Genomic DNA, 21506 nt, shown 5'->3' on the forward strand with positions numbered 1-21506 from the left:
GAAAAGAGTTGTTTCAGATAAAATAAAGATTGTTTAACTTCCAGTTTCAGAAGAGGCAGAGGATATGAGTTCATCAAAGTTTCAAAATGAGTTTGAAGATTGTGGATATCGCTTCATTGTTAGAAGAATGCTAAATGGGTTTCCCATTAATATTTTTGCTTTAGAGACTGTGCCGTTGGCAGCCTTGTTTATTTACTATTTATTTCGTTCTTGAGACAAAGTCTGCCTGTGTGATCCAGGCTGGCCTTGAACTCTTGATCCTCTTCTTTCAGCCTTCAGAGTGATGGGACTATAGCAATTCATTGCCACACTTAGCCTTTTTTCCCCCTCTTCTTCATCTCTTGAAGACTTCACTGCCCACAGCTCCAGCTGCAGTCTGAGCAGTGTGCCCCCTGCTGTGCATTCTGTTAGTGCAGGACCTCCCTTCACACAGGCCACAGGGATAACCAGTCGGCCTGTCTGACTCTGGTGTCTGTCTGTCTGTCTCTGTGCTCCCTAGGATGGTTTTCAATTTTTGAAATTTCTAAGGCTTGGCCTTTGAGAGAACGTGATGTTGTGTGGAGCAGTTGGGTAGGCTGAGTTCAGAGATGGGAAAATAAAGACAAATTTTGCTTTAAAAAAAAAAATGTGTCAAGACTGCTGGGCTTGTGGTTTAAGAACTCCGTTGTTTCAAGTTGGACTCATTTTTAACATTGTCCTTCATTTGCATATTCTAACTCTAACTTGTAGTTCTGCGCCCTGGGAATGAGCTGGCATCGGGTTCCTTGCTTCCTCTGAGCACACAATAGGAGCGTTTCATTCTGAAGTAGCCGAAGCCAAGTGAACTTACAAAGTTCCCATAATCAATAGCAGTGTTTCAAGAATCTTCCCAAGATGCCAGAGATAACAGTTTCTGCTCACACACTGTTCCAGGGATTTAAGACGCGCCCGATCAGAGCATTCTTTTCAAAACTGAAAACGTAGTGGCCAAGGTGACCTTTTTTTTTCTTTGTCAAGAAATAACTCTGAAGCAAAACCATGAAAGTAGGTATCCAGCTATCCAGCTACTTTTTTTTTTTTGGAGCTAAAAATGGGTGTGAATTCTTGTCAAATTCCTTTCCCACCACAGTTTGATGGGAGGAATTTTTGCCTAGCACTGAAACAAAAGTGGTCAAGTTTTAGCAGCCAGTTAAGTTAAGTAACTTGGGGGAAGTGTGGCATTTGAAAAGGGGTGTTTTGCTTCTGGGAAGAATGAAGAGAGGAGACCAGAGTGTCCTGAAGCATTTCTCAGTTCTCTGCCTTCAGACAAAAGACCTCTGCTGTTCTCCAGCGCCCACCCTAGTCCGGGCCTTTACTTCCAGCATCTGGAATCCAGAATTTGGTGACTGACCCAGAAATAAATAAAGCAGTTTGATTCCTGACCAGTGGCTGCTTCAAACGGTGCTAAGTGCACGGGTTCCTTCAGATCATCTGAATTCTCTTGGCATCCTAGAATTGACATTAAATGGCATTAACTGACATTAATAAATGTTGAATTAAGGTCATATGATTTGCTTTTAAAACAATCATGGCCACTTTTTACAGTTTCCTCAAGAAGGAATACTAAATGACACCCCTCCCCCCATGTCTTGCTTTATTTAACTGTTTTGATTTACTTTGGTTCTCTTTGATTTGAGTCAGCACCTCCCCATGTAGCCCAGGTTGGCCTAGGACTCATTGTGTGGCTGATCTGAGATGCTGATCTTCCCACCTCAGCCTCCTGAGAGCTGCCATTACAGGAAATGTGCTAGTACACCCAGTCTGAACTTTCTTCTTGCAGAGAGGGGCAATTTGGACACCACAACATCTGGCCAGCATGAAATTACATCTTGCACGGAAGATCACACCAGACCAATAGTCAGTGGACAACAGCCACAACAGCTTTGAGCTTCTGAAATGTAGGAACCCCACACCTGTGAAATACCTTCTTCCTTGCAAAATCCACACCAAACATCTGGTGTTAGCAGATGCGTGTAAAGGGCAGACCTAATGGGTACTAACGCCCCAAATACCTTACTGGGAAAATACGGATGTTCTCAAGGTATTCCAGCTGGCAGCCTGATGCCAGAAGGAAGGTGAATTAGCAGGAAGTGGAGCACTCTCGGTTAAGAGATAACCAGTTCAGGGTTGAATGAAAGCAGAGGCGATAGAGCAGCCTCCGCAGCACCAGCAGACCTCCATTGACAACTTCTGGTTTTAGTGACCCGACAGCTCAGCATAGCTTATATGACCAGGGAGTTAGTTGGAACAAAGTAGAGAACAGTCTAACACTGCAAACTCAGCAGGGCTGGAGGGAAGAGAAAATGCAGCTGACGCCCCTCTGGCTACGTCTCCCGGCATGGCAAGCACATTCAGTCAGCTCCCTAGATACTATTCCAGTATGAACTTGTGTGCCCCAGTCATTTTCTTTAGAGTCTGGGGGACATCTGAGTCTGCCCCGTCTGGCTGTTTCCGGTCCAGCTACCTGTGGCTTAGAGGTGGGGGACAGTGCTGTAGTAATGGAGGAGCAGGTGGCCGGTGATGGAGACTTCAGCAAACTGATGATGCTGTACGTTGCCTGCCTACAAAGAAAGGCTTCAGAGCAACTATTGTTCAACCTTCCTTATGCTGTGACTCTTTAATACGGTTCTTCATGCTGTGGTGACCCCCAACCGTAAAATCATTTCATTGCTACTTCACAACTGTGATTTTGCTACTGTTACGAATCATAATGCAGATATCTGATATGCAGGCTCTCTGACATGGGATAATTGAGTCACATGCAGTGGGTTTCATCTTATTTCATAGGACAATAAACTAAAGGGTGTCAGGTACCAGGCATGCAATAAGCACCACGGATCGTGGGCATTTTTTAACAGTAGCACTTGCGAGTTGGGTTTGAAATAATTTGGGGAAGGGCATCTTCCTGCTTGTGGTGGCATGTGGAGAGTAGCTGGCACTAGCAGCCTGGGAAAAGGGAACAGGTGGTACCCGGTGGCATTCAGGGTGATTTATTGGCCAGCCATTGCTGAAGAGAAAGGGCGCCTGCTTGGTGCCTGTGCTGCGACCGAGCCAGGACGGAGTGCTGACTGAGCCGCTACTCTGGTTACCCCAGCGCCCAAGGCTTTGCTTGCTCTATTTCACTTTTTGCTTCATCCGGCTTTCCCTTGCCCTGGGAACAAAGTTACATGCTAAAAACAAACAAACAAAACCTCACGTTCATCTAGTTGAGTGAAACCGCTGTGTCTGTACTGCAGCTGTGGGTTTGCTTTTATGGAGGTGAGTGTCCCCACGTGTTACAAACCACCAGTTGTCTTTAGGAACCTTCCAAAATCCTGCATCAGCTGTTCATCCGGTTGTGTAACCTTGGGAGAGTTGCTTGCCCACGGGAAATTTCGAAGTAGTACATGTTTTACTTTAGCTTTCTGGCCATACCGATTCAGTACTTTAAAAGGAAAGAAAATACGTCATTATTGCTGTGGTTGTTCATTTGTAATAACCTCAATTGGGTCTTTAATTTTTACTTATCTGGACTTTGCCATTCACCTATCTTCCTTTAGAGGAAAGAAAAAAAATTGCCCAGAAAATTTGATATGGAGAAAAGATAGAGTAAGCGCTTAAGGGGAAATATGTGCAGAAAAATGTTTTTCAGGAAAAGTGATTTTAGGTTTCAGTGCAAAGCTTGTCTTTGTTGTTGTTGCCTAGTCCAGGTTCAACAGTGACCATTTCTGGTTGGATAATATTTTGTTTTGAGAAAATCGTCTCTCAAAGAGAAGTAAAAAGAATTGCCATCAGTAATCCATGCCATAGCGGTTTCCCCCCCTTTGCTACCTTGTCTCATCTACTGTTAAAACTTTGTATGGGAATGTTAAAATTGTAGGCGTGTAGTTGCTATTGACTATGAAGATCACAAAGTTAAAATATATAAGGGGGGGTGGTAAGGGGGCAGGCAAAGATCCCTGTACTCTACGTTCTAACTGTATTTCTCTCCATCAGTCCAGACAGAGATGTGGCTCACCACAAAACGGGTAGAGGAAGAGAAAGAAAACCCTGGGTTCTAATTGGTTGACAAGCTAATTGGTTGCAGGCCCTCCTCTTGTTCCTGGGGTAGTGGGTTTTTTTTTGGTTTTTTTGTTTTGTTTTTTTGTTTTGTTTTTGTGAGAGCCTATTGTCACGCTGCAGGGAGTAACCTTGACAGATCAGCGTTGACATAGGGCAGTAGTGATCTGTTTCTGTGACTTTTGTCTCAAATACGGAAGCAAAGTGACAATCGAGGCTAGATAATTTTCTGTAACTAGCAGATTTCAAATACATGGGGGGGGGGATGTCTGCCCTCCGTGGTGTTACCTACCGTCAGGTATGATGGTTTGCTAGACCCAGAATTCTCTGCTGTCAATTCCCATGGATTGAGGAAGTCTTCTTCAGCATCCTTCTTCCAGGATGCTGAAGAAGGAGTCTGCTTCTTGCCAAGAATCAAAGTATAGGTACTTAGAAATTGCCATTCTTTGGGCTGAGCATGGACTAAAGAAGATTCGAATGTAGCATTAACCTCAATATAACCTTGCAGAGGGAGGCATGCACATCGTGATAATCCCCTCGGGCCTCCTCTGTCTCATTATCTCCAATCTCATCTAAAGCGTATTTTTCTTCTTCAAAGAAAACTACTGCTTCAGCAATTAACAGAATAATCATTTGTTGAGAAAGGATATGTACCCATGGCTACCATCTCCAGAATTCCTTCGATGTTAGAGCCCAAGTCTCCTAAGGCCAAGGACAGGGGGCGAGACTTGCAGGCAGCAATCTCCTGAGGTTGTGTTACCGTTGATGGGTATGAGGAAGTTGAAGGGAGCAACACCCCACACCAGCAGGTCATTGTACAGGTGTGCAGCCAGTGAAGTACAAGACTGACACACAACACACTCCACCCCTCCTCCCTGGCTGCCTTCAGTCTGCTGAACTGTGTGTCCCTGTAGCTAACACCAAATAGACCATTTAAATTTACAGTATTTCTTTTGAACTTAGGTTGTACATATTCCTTGGAATTAATGTGGAGATAGATAGTAATAATAATATGTGTTGATGAAATACATAGAAGTAAGAAATTAACTCACCATCAAATTCTTAAGCCCTCCTGGGTGCTCTGAACCAAGTATCTATTAAAGAGAGGCCCACTGCTCTTCTGTGTTCAGCGGGAGGGGAGATGGCCTCAACCCCCTCCCCCACTCTCTCCTACAGGTTGCTCTCTTCCACCATGATTCCCTGCAGAGCAGTGCTGACTTTCGCGCGATGTCTGATCCGGAGAAAAATTGTCACACTGGACAGCCTTGAAGATTCCAAACTCTGCCGCTGCTTAACCACCGTGGACCTCATCGCTTTGGGGGTTGGAAGCACTCTGGGCGCTGGGGTCTACGTCCTGGCTGGGGAAGTCGCCAAAGCCGATTCTGGCCCGAGTATCGTGGTGTCTTTCCTCATCGCTGCCCTGGCCTCGGTTATGGCCGGCCTTTGCTATGCTGAATTTGGGGCCCGAGTACCCAAGACTGGATCTGCGTATCTATACACTTACGTCACGGTCGGAGAGCTGTGGGCCTTCATCACTGGCTGGAATCTCATCCTGTCATATGTCATAGGTATGCTTCAAAAACGAGTATGAGTTTAAAAAAAAAAAAAAAGCTCTCCAGAAGGCCTTGTTTCTAGGGATAAGCCTGCACTTCTCAGCTGTAGTCCTGAGTCTTTGTTCCGTCTCACTGTTATATCTTAAATACATCTTCATCTCGGAAGTCTGATTTTGCTTCCACTTTGAATTCATGATTCTCAGTGGCTTTGAAAACAAAACAAAAAACTGCTTTTTGAACTCTGCGGTTACATTCCAGGTAGTCTCGGCCTGTTTGCTCTAGGGTATTAGTTTCTGCCTTCTAAAGCAAGGCTTATAGGCCACGCCACCCAATACTACTTACTTGAGGGACTGAACTGGCATGTTGCATAGTGAAACAAACATTTTAACTGCACAGCCATCTACCCAGCCCTTAAATAGCTCTTTGTTTCAAACAAAGCTGCCTGATATGGGCATTTAATGGCTGCTGTAGCTGAGCATGACAATACACACTGGTATGATGTCTACCTAGGTTGCATAATAGGACCCTACCTCGGAAGGAAGGAAGGAAGGAAGGAAGGAAGGAAGGAAGGAAGGAAGGAAGGAAGGAAGGAAGGAAGGAAGGAAGGAAATGATTTTATAACGTGGTTAAAATGTTCAGCTGGTGTGAACTAAGCCAGGTTTCTCCAGGAAGCGACTAGGCAGATGTTACGTTCATTTTCTACCTGCAGGCTTTTATTCTCTTAACATTCTGTGTTGGGTAGGTACGTCCAGTGTCGCAAGAGCATGGAGTGGCACCTTCGACGAACTTCTTAATAAACAGATTGGCCAGTTTTTCAAAACGTACTTCAAAATGAATTACACTGGTCTGGCAGAGTATCCAGACTTCTTTGCCGTGTGCCTTGTATTACTCCTGGCAGGTAAGGAAACCAGTCATACGCCATCCCCTGTAATGGACCACACTAATGGGCCGGGGAGAGTATATTGCATAGGTTTGGAGCCTGAGTTCTCTGAGTAAGGTCAGCATTCTCTTCTCATAGCAACCATTGCTCCCGGAGTAAGCGTTTAACTAAGACCCATAATTCACATTGTATGTCAGATGGATGAAAGATACAGATAGGATAAGCAGAATAATTGTTTAAAAACTGGATGGAAAGCAAATATTTGAAGGTTGTAGTTTGGGGAAAATCTTATTAAAAGTAGTTACTAAAATAGGGACATACGGGTTATTCCAACAAATATTAACATTTATAAGCAACATGTTAAGGTTAAAGCAATCTATAGAGCCAGGAGTGACGTTCATTGTTAACATTTGCCTAATACACACAGTCTCTAAACTTACCACTGAAATTAACCAAGTGAAGGAATTTTAAAATGATAGAGATGAAAACTATAATCCACGAATGACTGATACACAGCTAATAATATATAAATACCTTTTATAAATCAGTATGAATAAAATACTCTGTCGTAAAACTTGTACAACATAGATGAGGCCAACTTTGCCTTGTATAAAAATGCATGTCTGGGGCTTGGAAGACGACTTGGTGGATAAATTGCCTGCTGTCACAAGCACGACAATGTGGGCCTGGATCCCCAGAGCTCACCCAGAGGCTGGGACTGGTGATACCCATGTGTAACCCCAGCGCTGGGGATGGGGGAAACCAAGGCAGGTAGATCCCTGGATCCCTAAAGTCTATTGGACAGCCAGCCTCAGGGTGAGGAGCTCCAGTTAGAGCAGGAGACTGTCTCAAAAAATGAAGTTCAGAGAATCAAGGCAGGCAGCCACATCAACCTCTGACCTCCATACACACACTCATGCACATGTGCACACATCCGCACATGCACACTTGTACCCACGCAGGCGCACACATGTACAAGGCACGCCCTTCCAGACACTTTGTTTTGTTTTCAGTGTATTCTGACTGCAGCTTCTCCTTCCTCCTCCTCCCAGTCCTATCCAGCCTAACCTCCCACCCACCCCACCACCACCACCACCCTTCCCCGCCGCCCCCCCCCCAATCTACTCTTCTGTTTCTCCTCAGAGAAGAGCAGGCCTCCTAGAGATATCAGCTGAACAAAGTGACACTAGGCACAGAGCCTCATATCAAGGCTGGATGAGGCAACCCAGCAGAAGGAAAGGGGTTCCAAGATCAAGCAAAAGAGTCAGAGACACCCCACTCCCGTTGTCAAGAGTCCCACAGAAACACCAAGCTACACAACTCTAACATAGATGCAGAGGGCCTTGTGCAGACCCATGCAGGCTCTGTGATTGCTACTTCAGTCTCTGTGAGCCTCTGTGATCCCTACTTCGTTGATTCTGTGGGCCATGTTCTTCTACTGCCCTCAACCCCTCTGGCTCCGACAGTTCTTCCTCTCCATCTTCCATGGGGTTCCCCAAGCTTCGAGGGAGGAATCCACCCGTACACTCTTGGTTCACAGAAGACTCTTTGCAAGGAAAATGCTATAAAATGAGAAGGATATTTATAAAATGCCAGTGATATCAGTGCTGTTTATAAAATAAAACCAAGAGTCACTTAATTGTCTATAAATAAGGGATTAAAGTATCTCCACATAGAGTGTCATGCAGCTGCTAACCCTGATGATAAATTTGTGGGTGCAGAAATAAATGTATGTGCATGTGTAGAATTCTGCAGGGATACCAGAATTGATCTTTATTCTTTATGCTGCTCGGTTTCATCCAACTGCTCGAATGGGAAATTTACATCCCTAACATAAAATAAATATATTCAGGTGAGAATAGGTTTAGCAGAGAACCTTCTGTTTGGCATGACACTTAGAAGAAATTTTTTTCCTGGTGATATGGTCAGAAGGTACATGGCAGAGTTATGATTGGACTTTTTATATTAGCTCTGGAACAGCTTTTAAAGACAGCCTTTCAGATGTAAGTCTTCTGTCTGTGCCTACCATAGTAATAATAACCATGGTTATCTAGGCTCACATAGATGGTGTGGCATCTCTTTAGTGTCAGCACAAAACAACGTGCTTCCAGACATCAAAATCAGTTTTGTGCCCAAAGGCATTGCTGCACAGTAAAGTGCCTAATTACTGAGCTAACGATACAATTGAAGAAATGTAAGGTAAATATATGAACAAAATAATATCCAATGTGTGTATTGGCAAAAGGCTAGCATTGCCTTTTCTGTGGCCAAGGAGCCCATACTGATACCTTCTCCTTCTCCACAGGTCTTTTATCTTTTGGAGTAAAAGAGTCTGCTTGGGTGAATAAATTTTTTACAGCTATTAATATCCTGGTCCTTCTCTTTGTCATGGTGGCTGGGTTTGTGAAAGGAAATGTGGCTAACTGGAAGATCAGTGAAGAGTTTCTCAAAAATATATCAGCAAGTGCCAGGTAAATATTTGGTCCCCTCTTGTGTAGTCCCTCCCCCCCCTCCGCCTTCCCCTCCCCCCTTGCTCCCCCCCCCCCAGCTCTCTCTGTGTTACATTTTAAGAGTACTTGCAAGTTGTCTGTAAAGCAACAGTTCTCAGTCTTGTTGGTTCTGAGACCTTCCTGGAGGATGGTTCAAGGACACACAGCTCCTCTTCTGTAGATTCCCCATCCTAAGGTAGGGGTGTGCTTCCTGCTAAGCCATTGTGTGAAGCTCTGCAGGCACTGGCTCCAAACCTCAGCCTCCAGGGCAGGCTCAGCACTGGAAGAACATCACATCTGCTTCCCAGCAGCTCACTAACTCTAAGTAACTTGAATAGTTTCTTGTTCCTGTTTGATTTGAATATTTGATTGTACCCTGTAGTTTCTCCGTTGTTACAGTCAGTTTCATTGCATGCTTTCAGGCTTTTAAGAATTTTGGAAGCCAGGCATGATGGCATGAGCCTTTAATCCCAGCACTTAGGAGGCAGAGGCAGGTGAATCTTTGAGTTCAAGACCACCCTGATCTATAGAGTAAATTTCAGGACAGCTAGGTCTACACAAAGAACCCATCACTATCTTGAACCCACACACATAAAATCTTTGAAGCCATTTTGGTTTTATTAGTGGAATTGGTTTCATAAGCAAAAATAAAATTACAGAAGTATGTGTTATATGGTGTAAGGTGTAAGTGGATATTTTTATTGATGATATATCATTTATAGTTATCCTGATAAGGAAATGATAGTATCTACTAATCTTATAGTTTTTAATATATGGTAAAACACTAAACTTCCAGCATGATTAATTGAGCCTATGGGCTTATGTTTCACTATCTTATGTCTTCTAAGTAAATTTTGTGGGGTTTTTTTTTTCTATTTTTTTATTTCTTTGTTCAGAATGTGAGTCTCTGTGTGTGAGAGACCAAGATGAGTATGTCTGTATCTGTGTGTATTTGTGTGTGTATCTATGTATCTGTGGGTATGTATCTCTTTATGTTTAGGTGTGTGTGTCTGAGATGAGTATGTGGATGGTAGAAGACTCTTTGTAAGAGTTGACTGTCTTCTTCCAAGATATTGTTTTGGTCCTGGGAATCGAAATCTAGTTGCTGGGTTTGGTGACAACTGCTTTTACATGCTGAGTCATCAACCCCCTAAATAAATTTTTTTAAAGGTACAGTCTGCTTTTCTTTTTGTTTCATAATAAAAGCTGATTTGTATGGGGGAGAAGGAAGATAAAGCTTCTTACCCTTCTTGGAGAACATGGCTCACATGTGGGATCTTTGATGTCAAAATCCTGCTTGTCTGTGTGTTTCATCTAGCATAGGTCTATGCAGATCAGCACAGTTGTGTACACAGCAGGCCAAGGCAAGAGGATTGACAAAAACTTAAGTCTAGCCTGAGCTATGTTGCAGATTCCAGGCTAATGTGGACTCATAGTGAGACCCTGTAACACACACGTATACACACACACACACACACACACATGTACACACACACACACACAGGAGGGAGGGAGTTTGGACCAAGCCTTTTGGACTTACCATTGAGTAGCCTGTAGTTGGATGTCAGTGACATAGAGGGTCATTGTGAGGGAGTCTACCAAAATCCCGAGAACAAGATAACAGAATAAAGTTTTAGTTTTATATACCTTAGCTTCAAGGAGCCAATGAGCAACACCAGCCTCCCTCGGGCTGGAGAGCTTGAGAGAAAACACCAGAAGATAGTTTCCCTGAAGTGGCTGACAATGGCTGTCCTTTTCTTTAGAGAACCACCTTCTGAGAACGGAACAAGCATCTACGGGGCTGGCGGCTTTATGCCCTATGGCTTTACAGGGACGTTGGCTGGTGCTGCAACGTGCTTTTATGCCTTTGTGGGCTTTGACTGCATTGCAACAACGGGTAAGGGGGATGCCTCCTCCTCATTAGTTAGAAGCAAAGGGTACCACAGCAGGTAGCCACACAGGTACAGCAGAGGAGCAAGGGAAGAAGATGAGGTGTGGGGTGGGAAGGATGCTAACTTCTCAACCACCTGCAAGCCATGCTGCCTATGACACAGAAGCAATTGCCTAGAAAACGCTCAGGGCTGGCTCCTGTATGGTCAAGAGCAGCACCTACCCTGAGGATATTATGAAGATCACCTAAGACACCACATCTGGCTGATCTGATGAGAATCCTCAGTGCTCCGCACAATTCCATCTTTAATCTTTTAGCTAAAGGTTCTGTCCTTTCCAGATCGTTTATTGCCTTAAATTACCTTTTCACTCACCAGGCAGATTATAACAATTCTTTCCTCTGTGTTCTGAATGACAAAAATCCTCATGCCAGAGTCTTTCTAGCTTCCCAGTTCCTTATAACTGACTATGTGCAGAGCTTCAAAGGTCAGTCTTGCAAGAAGGATATTCTGATGTTTTCAATGGAATCTGAAGTCTCATATAAATAGATGGAATAGGCTTGTGTGAAGCCCTCAAATTCAAGAGCTTACAGAATACCAGTGCAGCTGTTTTCCAAATGACGTCAGCTGTCATTCTAGACCTAACGACTTAAGAATGCTCGTGTGTCTCCTTTTCCTTCTCTGCAGCTAGGAAACTGACTCGTATATTCTGCTCTTCTTTTCTCCCTCTGATTGTTGGATTCTTTTCGCTAATAGCCAAGTATCCTCAGGAGCAGAAGGGAACTCTTTTATATGAAATAAAGAACCCGCTAAGAAGGCGCAAGGGACAAAAGCAGGGTAGAGCACAGAGAACAGGGAGGCTTTGACCACAGTAAGTCCCTCACCTATCTAACTCTTGACCGACTGTGCAAATCTCTGTTTGTGTTCCCTTAGGTGAAGAGGTTCGGAATCCGCAAAAGGCGATCCCCATCGGAATAGTGACGTCCTTACTTGTCTGCTTTATGGCTTACTTTGGGGTTTCTGCAGCTTTAACGCTTATGATGCCTTACTACCTCCTGGATGAGAAAAGTCCACTCCCGGTCGCGTTTGAGTATGTCAGATGGAGCCCCGCCAAATATGTTGTCTCGGCAGGCTCCCTCTGCGCCTTATCAACAAGGTACACTGCGCTGCCCTTGGGACTGGGGCCCTGAGGGGGTCTTGCAAAGTGTAGTCAAGTGGCTTCAGAGTTGCTCTTGTGGGATGTGGGGATAGTTCAGTGGTAGAATGCTTGACCTGAGCTCTGAAGGCCCTGGCGCCTGAGCCACTGCAACCACAAGATTGATTCTGTATATTCTAAAAATATCCCAACATGAGGAACACATTAACAGCTATGTACTCAAAGAATAATTTACCCAGAACTGCTGTCTAGAAACTTTGAGTGATTACAAAAACATGGTCATTGTCAGCTATTTTTCCCCCAAGATAATGATGGTATAAGCTTTGGTAATAATATACATAGCATTGGGACATATGAGGGTCTGTGTCACACATAACCACATATTATGGTAGACACCTTTAGGGTGCCTATGCAGCTGACATCAGTCTCACCTGCATTGTTTGTGTCAGTTGGAAACTATATGCAGACTTGACACTTTGGATAATTCTCCATGAAGCAATAGTGTGTCTGGGAGTAGAAGCCATGTGCTGTGTCATTTTTTTTTTTAAACCCTAAATGTGCTTCTAACTGTGACAAGCTTATCCCCTCTCCTTTAAGGGCTGATCAGAATGGAATATATTTAAAAAAAAAACAGAATTACCATTCTGAAATTACCAGCGGTAATTCTGTATGTAAAAAGACAAGGGAATTTGAATGTCAAATGTTCAGATTTTTCCGTAGCTACTTATTTACTATGACGCAGCTCATAGCTCAGGTCTCCAGAAACCTCATATGTCTATTAACATATCTGTCTAGTTAACATATCTGAAGCGGAACACCTCATGCAGGCCACACATCATAGCAGAATATTCTCACAAAAGAAAAGCTTTTTTTTTTTTTTTGCCTGAGCATTCCTTTTTATAAATTAGAAATAATTTTCAAAAGTTTGAAGCTAGGAAAAAATTTTAGTATGATTCATCAACATGGCTTTTTTTTTTTTATTATTTCAAAGATGTTTCTAGTTTCTAGTCCCAATAATACTAAGTGAGTTTAGGGATTACTTTTTTGGGTTTCTCAGAAATCTGCTGTTTGTGAGATTCATTAAGAAGAATTCCAGACAGTTGTAGTCCAAACTGTAAAGCCAGTGTGTCCCCATGATCTTTGAGGGGGGTGAAAAGATCCCCTATGGCTACATCAGCTGTTGATGCATAGCGTGCTACCATGATTGGTCCTTACACATTATATAGTTTGAATTTTGGAAACTGTAGTTATGCTGTCAAGTTTGGAAAAAAAATTTCTCAGTTAATTCTGTTGAGTTGGCATTGTACAGAGACCAACAGCCATATTGGTCTAGAAATGCTGGACTTATTTTTTCCATTTGTGCAAGCATTACACACTGTATTAAATCTGTATGGTCTTATCTATCTATGTAGGTTCAATGACAAAAATAATAAAGTCTTCTCTAAGTAATGGAAAAAAAAGGATAAAGAAAATGGATATTTTGGGAGACAAGGTCTTGCTGTGTAGCCACAGTTGAGCTGGTAGTCACTGGGAAGACCAGGCTATCCTCAAACATTCAGCAATCACCTGGCTCAGCCTCTCAGTCGTTGGGGTTTCAGGCATGAAGCACCATGCTAGCCCCCCACTCCCCAAATAGGATTTTAAAGACAAGTACATTACCTCTTGTTGTTAAATGCTTTCATAACTGAATATTAAGTAGAATGACACGAACAATAAACATAAATAATTCAATTTATCTTAAGCAAAAATCGCATACTGAACCTCATTGTTACTAACACTTAACTGTAGCTCCTTCTATATGCTAAACCTATAATATGTTCAATTTTTAAGCCATTTTTTGACTTGATAATTTTAATGCTTAAAACTATTACATATACCAAAGAGCAATCTATAGGATGCAAAATCATGGTAATATGAAAATATGTAATCACTGCATAAATGGGTGGCTTACTGTGGCATAAAACTGATTGATCTTTTTAATTTCCTGGTAATTTGGGAATTCTGTTTTCTGAATTATTAACCCTAAGACATTTTAGTGGTTGACCATTTAATTTTGCAAAGTCTAATTCATTTTTAATTCAGTAGCCATCATTGATAGAAACAAATGACTTGCAATGCTGTCTTTGGTCTTTTAATTTGGTTGGGCAAGTAAAGAGTAACACGTGGCCATTACTGGCAGGTATGTTTACATACCCAACAGTAGTGACCTTTAAGATCATGTGAGTCCCGGCTGTCATGTAGCATGTTATACGATCACTGTGTCTCTATTCTGGGTGCGGTCTTGCATGGATGTGTTTGCCATACTGCATGTCTTTGCTTTTTACTCAGTCTTCTTGGATCCATTTTCCCAATGCCTCGTGTAATCTATGCTATGGCGGAGGATGGGTTGCTTTTCAAATGTCTAGCTCAAATCAATTCCAAAACGAAGACACCAGTAATTGCTACTTTGTCGTCGGGTGCAGTGGCAGGTGAGAGAGTTGACTTTTACTAAGAAAAGGGGGATCATTTTTCATCAAGAACTCTGGAAATGTGGACAGGTGTTTTTCTGTTGAGTTTAACATAAAGTTCAATATCTTTGTGCCTTTCCTGTTTTTATGGCTTTGTGTACCTGTAAGTATCCTTGGAGAATAATACTCAACTCACGTTGGATTATGAATTTTTCTGTTCTAGTCTTCTGGGTTCTATGTTCCCCTTACCCCGAATTCTGTTTGCCATGGCCCGGGATGGCTTACTGTTTAGATTTCTTGCAAGAGTGAGTAAGAGGCAGTCACCCGTTGCTGCCACGATGACTGCAGGGGTCATTTCTGGTAAGCTTTACAAACAAGGGTTTCTCCATCATTGGACTAAAACGTGCTGAGCGCATGCATGGACTTAAGAAAGGGTCTGCATGCTGTGCATGTAAGTTAAAGACAGAAATCATAGATAAATTGGTATATGAGTATTGGGATTAACATCTTACAATTACGGTGATGGTGAAACACTAAATTCATTTTTAACTAATCATTGGGGATTCTATTATTTTACTATGTTAACCATTCAGGCATCTAACAAATGTGCAAAGTGTTGTTAATGATTCTCCATTATGTTCTAGGTATTTCTCTTCTAATTAATGAATAAGCACATACAATTGTGATTTGGGCACCGAAAAATACCTAAATTGAATAATTGCCTAATTTTGGAAGTACTAATTATGAAAGAATGATTGTAAGACCTTTGAAAAGCTGAATGTTGTCAACTCTAATGCCAAGATAATCTGAAGTGGTTCGTTTGTCCTCATTGCCCACAGTGTAGTAGGCTTCCCAGAGCATTTACTGCCTGCCCACAGTGCAGTGGGCTGCCCAGAGCATTTACTGCCTGCCCACAGTGCAGTGGGCTGCCCAGCGCCTTGAGACTTACGCCTGCTCATCCCTTGTTCAGAACCTACTTGTCTTTTAGTAGGTTGGACATGTACATTTTACTCCTAGAACCCAGACTGCCTACATTTTGACATGCTATGACGTCCATGTCAGCTGCCTCTGGCCAGATTCTTAGAGCATGTGGAAATTTCCAGGGACAGTATAGACTGAGAGAATGGCCTTAAGGTTTCTGATGCAGAGAATGGCCTTAAGGTTTCTGATGAGAGAAAGGATATAGCAAGCTTTATAGCTTGATGGAGAGGAACTGTATTGGAAGTAGATGGTCAAATAGACATTTTGACTTTTTTGAGACTCTAAAGTGCTGGGCAGTTGGGATCAAGAGTGTTTTATTAAATATCCAGTTAGTTTTTCTTTCAGGTAAGGAAGTGTTTGCAAAAGTCATTTTACCTGGCAGACATCTTCTAAATCTGACACTTGAGACATAGGTTGGAAGGTCATATTACTTATTTTTCTCAGGCTTAAATGTTTGTCCCCATAAAGTGAAGATTTTGCCACGACATTAAAGAGTCACAGCATTAGGAAGGGCTAAGAACCACCACTGTAGATCGTGTAAAGTCCATTTTATACAGTTCACTCTGATAGTAAAGATACCCCTTGTCATAATAAATACTTCCTAATAAAGTAACAATCTTTCCCATTAATAATTCTACGTTGAGTCTAGAATTTTAAAGATAATTTAACTTCTCCTTCATTTGGAAAAAAAATGTAATTTAGCAGCCTAATAAGAAATGAAGGTAATAATTAAAAGTATTATAATAGAATGCTTTCTAAAGTATTGTATTTTATATTTTACATTCTCACACCCATATTTGTATTTTTAAACATATACCACAGAGTTTATATGAATAATTAGTATTTGGCTATCTGTGGTCATTACAAACATGCTGAAATTTTAATAGTCCATTATATAAGTATGTTAGTAATGAAGTGCTTGCAGAGTCAGAAAGAGAATAAGATACTATAGGATTGTAGGCCAAAAAAGCCCCAACCATTATAACCTTCATAAGTCAATCTGCCTGTAAGACAGGGATAATCCTATTAAGGCAAACCACGAGAAGTTGCTGGATTTAGCAAAAATAATAAAGAAGTAAATGAGTGGTCAAATACTATTTTACGTAGTTAAAAATCTTCTGCTTCCTAGGATCATTGACTTGAAGATAAAGTGACTCATAGACTCTAAAATTTGTAAATAGATGTAGGGTATCATATATATGGAATGTGCTGTTGTCTGTTTACAAAGATAGGGAGCACTGTGTGGTAAGTTCAGTAATGTTAAGGTACTTTTATTTTTTGGCATTGCTGGGATCCTTCTGTGCAGGATCATATGTTGATCCATCACATCTAAAGAGCCTTTACCTTGATTAGAGTTTACTCTAGGTCCAAAATGTAATTTCAGTGAAAACGAGTATTATTTTGTAAAGACCATTTAAAATATTTTGAGCTACATATGACATGATATAGATGGGAAGTAAAGAACTTGCATAACTTGTATACAGAAGCCTAGCTTTCCTTATGATGTGAACAGCAGTGGCTGGCATTTCTCGGTAGTGTTTGTTTACCTTTTGAGACCTCAAAACACAGTGTTCTGTCATCTAATATTTTTACTCTTGGCCAGGCCAGGTTTTAAATAATCAAGGCCGATGTATTTAGTGTTTGCTAAGGAACTAGGTAGGGGCTTTGATGTCTTAGTGTTAGCAGGTTGTATGTCCCAGTAAACATCTTATGATGTAACATGATCTGTCATTGGTACCAAAACAGAAGAGTGTCAATCATTTGTCCCTGACTAAATGAACTACTGTAAGAAATGCCACCAGAGGCCTTGGTTTCACTTCCTTGTCTGTTTCCCAATAGCTGTGATGGCCTTTCTTTTTGACCTGAAGGCCCTCGTGGACATGATGTCTATTGGCACCCTCATGGCCTACTCTCTGGTGGCAGCCTGTGTGCTTATTCTCAGGTGAGTCTCTATTGGTTCTCAAGAGTGTGTACCAGGTGGGATGTGGGAAGAAGGGACAGTGAGAACTCTAAAAGGCAGCAGTGTCACCAACATGGGAGGCCATGCCATTAAAATAGTAGTATTGAATATGGGAGCAGACTTGGCCTTCAGCTAAGAATCAAGTCCAGTTTGACTCCTACAAAGAGCTTGGCCCATCTACAAAACAGTCTACTAAAATATGTGCAGCTACAGAATTCTGTTTTTAGAATTCTAAATACTTGCAGACTGACCAATAGAGCCCTAGTCTTGACTACTACATGACAGTCTTTGTTATATTAGCAACATATCCTGAATAATCTTCCAAGTCAATAAATGTATATCTGCCTAATATGTGTGTACCTATTCCCAAATATGTGCGATAAAGACCCTCTCAAGGAGACACCAGCAAAGAGATGTAAAGAATGCCCATGAGAAAGGTAGATTGCCAAGCGCGAAGAAAGCAGAGCTGGCTTGAGTATCAACAGGCGAATAGTGGCATGCATGAAGGGACATTCACTCAATGGCTTCTTTGGTAGTAAATGCTGGCATTTCAGTAAATAGACAAAAGATACAAAACTGTAGCATTTGAATTAGTTTAAATAGCATTATAAGCCTACATTCAGAAATGATAAATGTTTATGTGTGCGTATAATCCAGGATAAACTCGTACCAAAATGCTAAAAGATGTGAGGTGCTGTTGGGTGGTTGTTACTTCCTTCTGTATTCCTTTGTGCATTTTCCTTAGTGAATGTATTTCTTTACATGGAGGAGGAGTGTTTCTGAAGTTAGCGAGGGCCTAGGGTACTAGGAAGTGAAGCATGCAATACACTGGTAAGCTGCAGAGGAACAGGCCAAATAACAAGAAACTGGTTCCCCAATAGCTAGGTGGCCAAGTACCTGTGTGAGCTTATCTGGATGAAGCTAGATAAATCAGGCTGGCAATAAAGAAACATGGCCAGAGGGACTGACTATGACACAGCCTTAGAATCCCAAGCCAAGGGACAGTGCACTCCATAGCCGGTGGCTGTTTCTGTGCTCTTCCTGTGAGTCATGATCCAACTGGGCATCAGAGCCTTCAGATACCATCTTGTTGCCATAATTGCTTCACCTTTAATTTTAACTTTATTTTTTTGGCATCTATTGTACAACTTTTTAATTAAGAAACGATGAGGAGTTCAGAGTTGTGGGTGTTTTATGGAAGAGGTTTGTAGCCTGGCTCAGCACACTGTGCATTGGAATCATGAGAAGTGTCACCCGACTGTACACACTGAATTTGTAAACTGTCTCACCGAAGAGTTTTAGGTGATAGGTTCATTTTGGGCCAATTCGATTAAAGACACCAACCAATATTTATTTGGGGATAGGTACCAACCTGGCTTGTGTTATGACCAGCCCAAATACACCCCTGAGAAAGAAACTCTGGAATCATGTACCAATGCGACTTTGAAGAGCGAGTCCCAGGTCACCATGCTGCAAGGACAGGGTTTCAGCCTACGAACCCTCTTCAGCCCCTCTGCCCTGCCCACACGACAGTCGGCTTCCCTTGTGAGCTTTCTGGTGGGATTCCTGGGTAAGTCTTGACAGCAGATGTTGAAAGGCCCAACAGATGTGGATGTGGAGAACCAGTGCTTATAGACCCAGCCTCACATTGCCCTGGGATATGTTGGCATTTTGAGCTGTGAACTTTATACCTACAGAGGCACTGGGAGGTGAGGTTGTGTTATGTTGAGTATCTGTCAACCGGAGACATGGCTCTGTAGGTAAAGCGTGTGCTGTTCAAGTGTGAGGTTCTGGGTTAAGATCTCCAAGACCCATGGGAAGCTGAATGAGGAAGTGCATGCCCGTAAGAGCAGCGTGGCTCTGGCAGGATGGGAGGTAGAAAGAGAACTCCCCACTAGCTTGCATGTCAGCTAGCTTGCTGTACTTGGTGACAAATAAGAGACTCTGCCTCAAACAAGGTGGGAGGTGGTGGCCAACACCCAAGGTTATCTTTGGATCTCCACATACACACTATGGCACACGTGTTTGCACAGCCCCACTCATGCACACAAAAGCAAGAAATCCCTACAGTAAAGTGGCAGAATTACAAACTGGCACATTTCATTTGGCTTAGGGTATTCTTTGTGTTAAAAAAAGATCAGGTCAAATAACAAAACAGATCCCAATGGTGTTGGGAAATAAACTAGGAAAGATTTGTTTGCTCAGTTGACGTTGCCTAGTTATCCATATGTTGAGTGACATCTACTGGGTGTTGTCTGTGTGCCTGGTACTATTCCGGACACTCAGGGGAGTGAGAGATTTACCTTGCTCTTCAGGATTGAACAGTAAGCCCATGGCAGATCAGAGGAGGTTTCTCTGAGAGTGAGTGGGAGGGGTTTTTATTGCATACTCGATGGTCAGAAGAAACCTGCCTAGAATATGATAAAGATTCAGATCATGTGAGATTATTTGTTTGCATTTACAAATAATCTTTATAATAGCTTAATGTAAGTAAAGTTGCTATTTCTCATTTGAAAAAAACTGGAAGCTGTGTACCACAACAACCACCCTATCCATACAGTCTGCGAATAGGAAATGAGGAACCCTAGTCACGTGACAGACAAAGCAAGGTGTTAGTGCCAAATGGGGAGGTAGATGCCTTCATAGAAATCAGAAATGAGAACATGTACATTATCCTTAGATGGGTGTAGTGGGCCATCTCTTTTTCCCAATGGAAAAGGAAGTGGGGTGTGTGTATGGCAAAGAAGATGGTGAAGAACTTGCTGTTATAGCAGGGCAACCCACTAGGACTGAGAAACACAGGGAAAGGATGTGTACCGACTCTGCCTTCTGTTCTGACCTCCATAGCTTTCCTCATCCTGGGCTTGAGTATTCTAACCACGTATGGCGTCCAGGCCATTGCCAGACTGGAAGCCTGGAGCCTGGCTCTTCTCGCCCTGTTCCTTGTCCTCTGCGTTGCCGTCATTCTGACCATTTGGAGGCAGCCACAGAATCAGCAAAAAGTAGCCTTCATGGTATGTGAAATAATAATTACAATCCTAATTGCTGTGTACACTCTGTGTGTTTTCTCCCGGCGTGTTTCATTTGTCTAAACAAGTCTAAGCAGTGAACGAGAGTGTCGGAGTTCTTTGATGAATCCCTTTTAGTAACAGTACGTGAACAATGAACTGTCTGACTCACCTTATCAAAAACTTGAGCATGCATGCATTATATATAATATATACATACATGCATGCACTTGTCCATACAAACATATATAGAGGGAATAGATTTTGTGTTAAACAGTCTATAGTATTAGGAAAATTATTTATGACATTCTGGGTTTATTCCCAAGTACTAAAAATTAAAATTAAATAATAGGATGAAGGAAGATAACTTGAGGATTTTATTTTCAGAAAATTGGAGCCCTCTTGTGAGGATTTAGCCCCTCCCTTTGCAAACTAAATTATCCTGCCCCACTGGAACTAGGAGGAAGCTTGAATATGAACAGCACTTCCTGAGAGGACCCCCGCAGGATGCTATAGGTACCTAGAGCTCCAGAGGCACTTGCTATTGATGGCGGAATGAGACCAGTGAACTCTCAGCTACACTGATATCTAAGCCCTAGGCTGTCTTGACGGTGTCTGCAGGTGTCGCTGTTTCTGTCATCTTCAGCAAGTAATGTGAAAGTGACTTTCCTTTCACTACTTCCTACAGAACTGGTGCTTAGTGACACAGTGTGTCAGATATTGGCACTGCCTCAGAATAACTTGGAGAGTGCGCTCTCACGGTAGCACCGTATTCAAAGGATGTTTCTTCCCACAGGTCCCGTTCTTACCGTTTCTGCCGGCCTTCAGCATCCTGGTCAACATTTACTTGATGGTCCAGTTAAGTGCGGACACTTGGATCAGATTCAGCATCTGGATGGCGCTTGGTAGGTCTTGCAATGCGTTATGCTCCTGGACTTAGGTTCACCTTGCTCTGTGGGCCATGGATACAAGAATGTAGGGAACCTCCTTCCCTAAAACTAAAAGCTCTGTTAATTTCCTTCCAATCCGACTTCCAAGAACATCTCAGCATTTTTGTTTCCTTATTTTTCAGGTATCTTTTCTTTAT

The 21506-nt window shown here is 42.4% G+C and overlaps 1 protein-coding gene across 6 annotated transcripts in view; it reads left to right on the forward strand.

Moving 5' to 3' along the window:
* The window catches only part of Slc7a2 (solute carrier family 7 (cationic amino acid transporter, y+ system), member 2), a 59730-nt gene that overhangs the window by 31364 nt on the left and 6860 nt on the right, over nt 1-21506 (forward strand). For 4 of the 6 annotated variants that reach the window (XM_006509253.4, NM_001044740.2, XM_006509252.4 and 1 more), the window contains exons 2-11: nt 5233-5624; nt 6352-6507; nt 8795-8960; nt 10742-10875; nt 11801-12023; nt 14352-14491; nt 17291-17393; nt 18776-18981; nt 20259-20425; nt 21216-21324. In XM_006509253.4, the coding sequence (XP_006509316.1) occupies nt 5249-5624; nt 6352-6507; nt 8795-8960; nt 10742-10875; nt 11801-12023; nt 14352-14491; nt 17291-17393; nt 18776-18981; nt 20259-20425; nt 21216-21324 (1780 nt within the window). In that variant the 5' untranslated portion in view covers nt 5233-5248. Of the gene's footprint in view, nt 1-5232; nt 5625-6351; nt 6508-8794; nt 8961-10741; nt 10876-11800; nt 12024-14351; nt 14492-14693; nt 14831-17290; nt 17394-18775; nt 18982-20258; nt 20426-21215; nt 21325-21506 lie in introns of all 6 variants that reach the window. The other 2 variants (NM_007514.3, XM_006509251.4) reach the window with 1 other exon arrangement.

This window comes from Mus musculus, chromosome 8, assembly GCF_000001635.26.
Source record: "Mus musculus strain C57BL/6J chromosome 8, GRCm38.p6 C57BL/6J".
In the NCBI taxonomy this organism is placed as follows: Eukaryota; Metazoa; Chordata; class Mammalia; order Rodentia; family Muridae; genus Mus; species Mus musculus.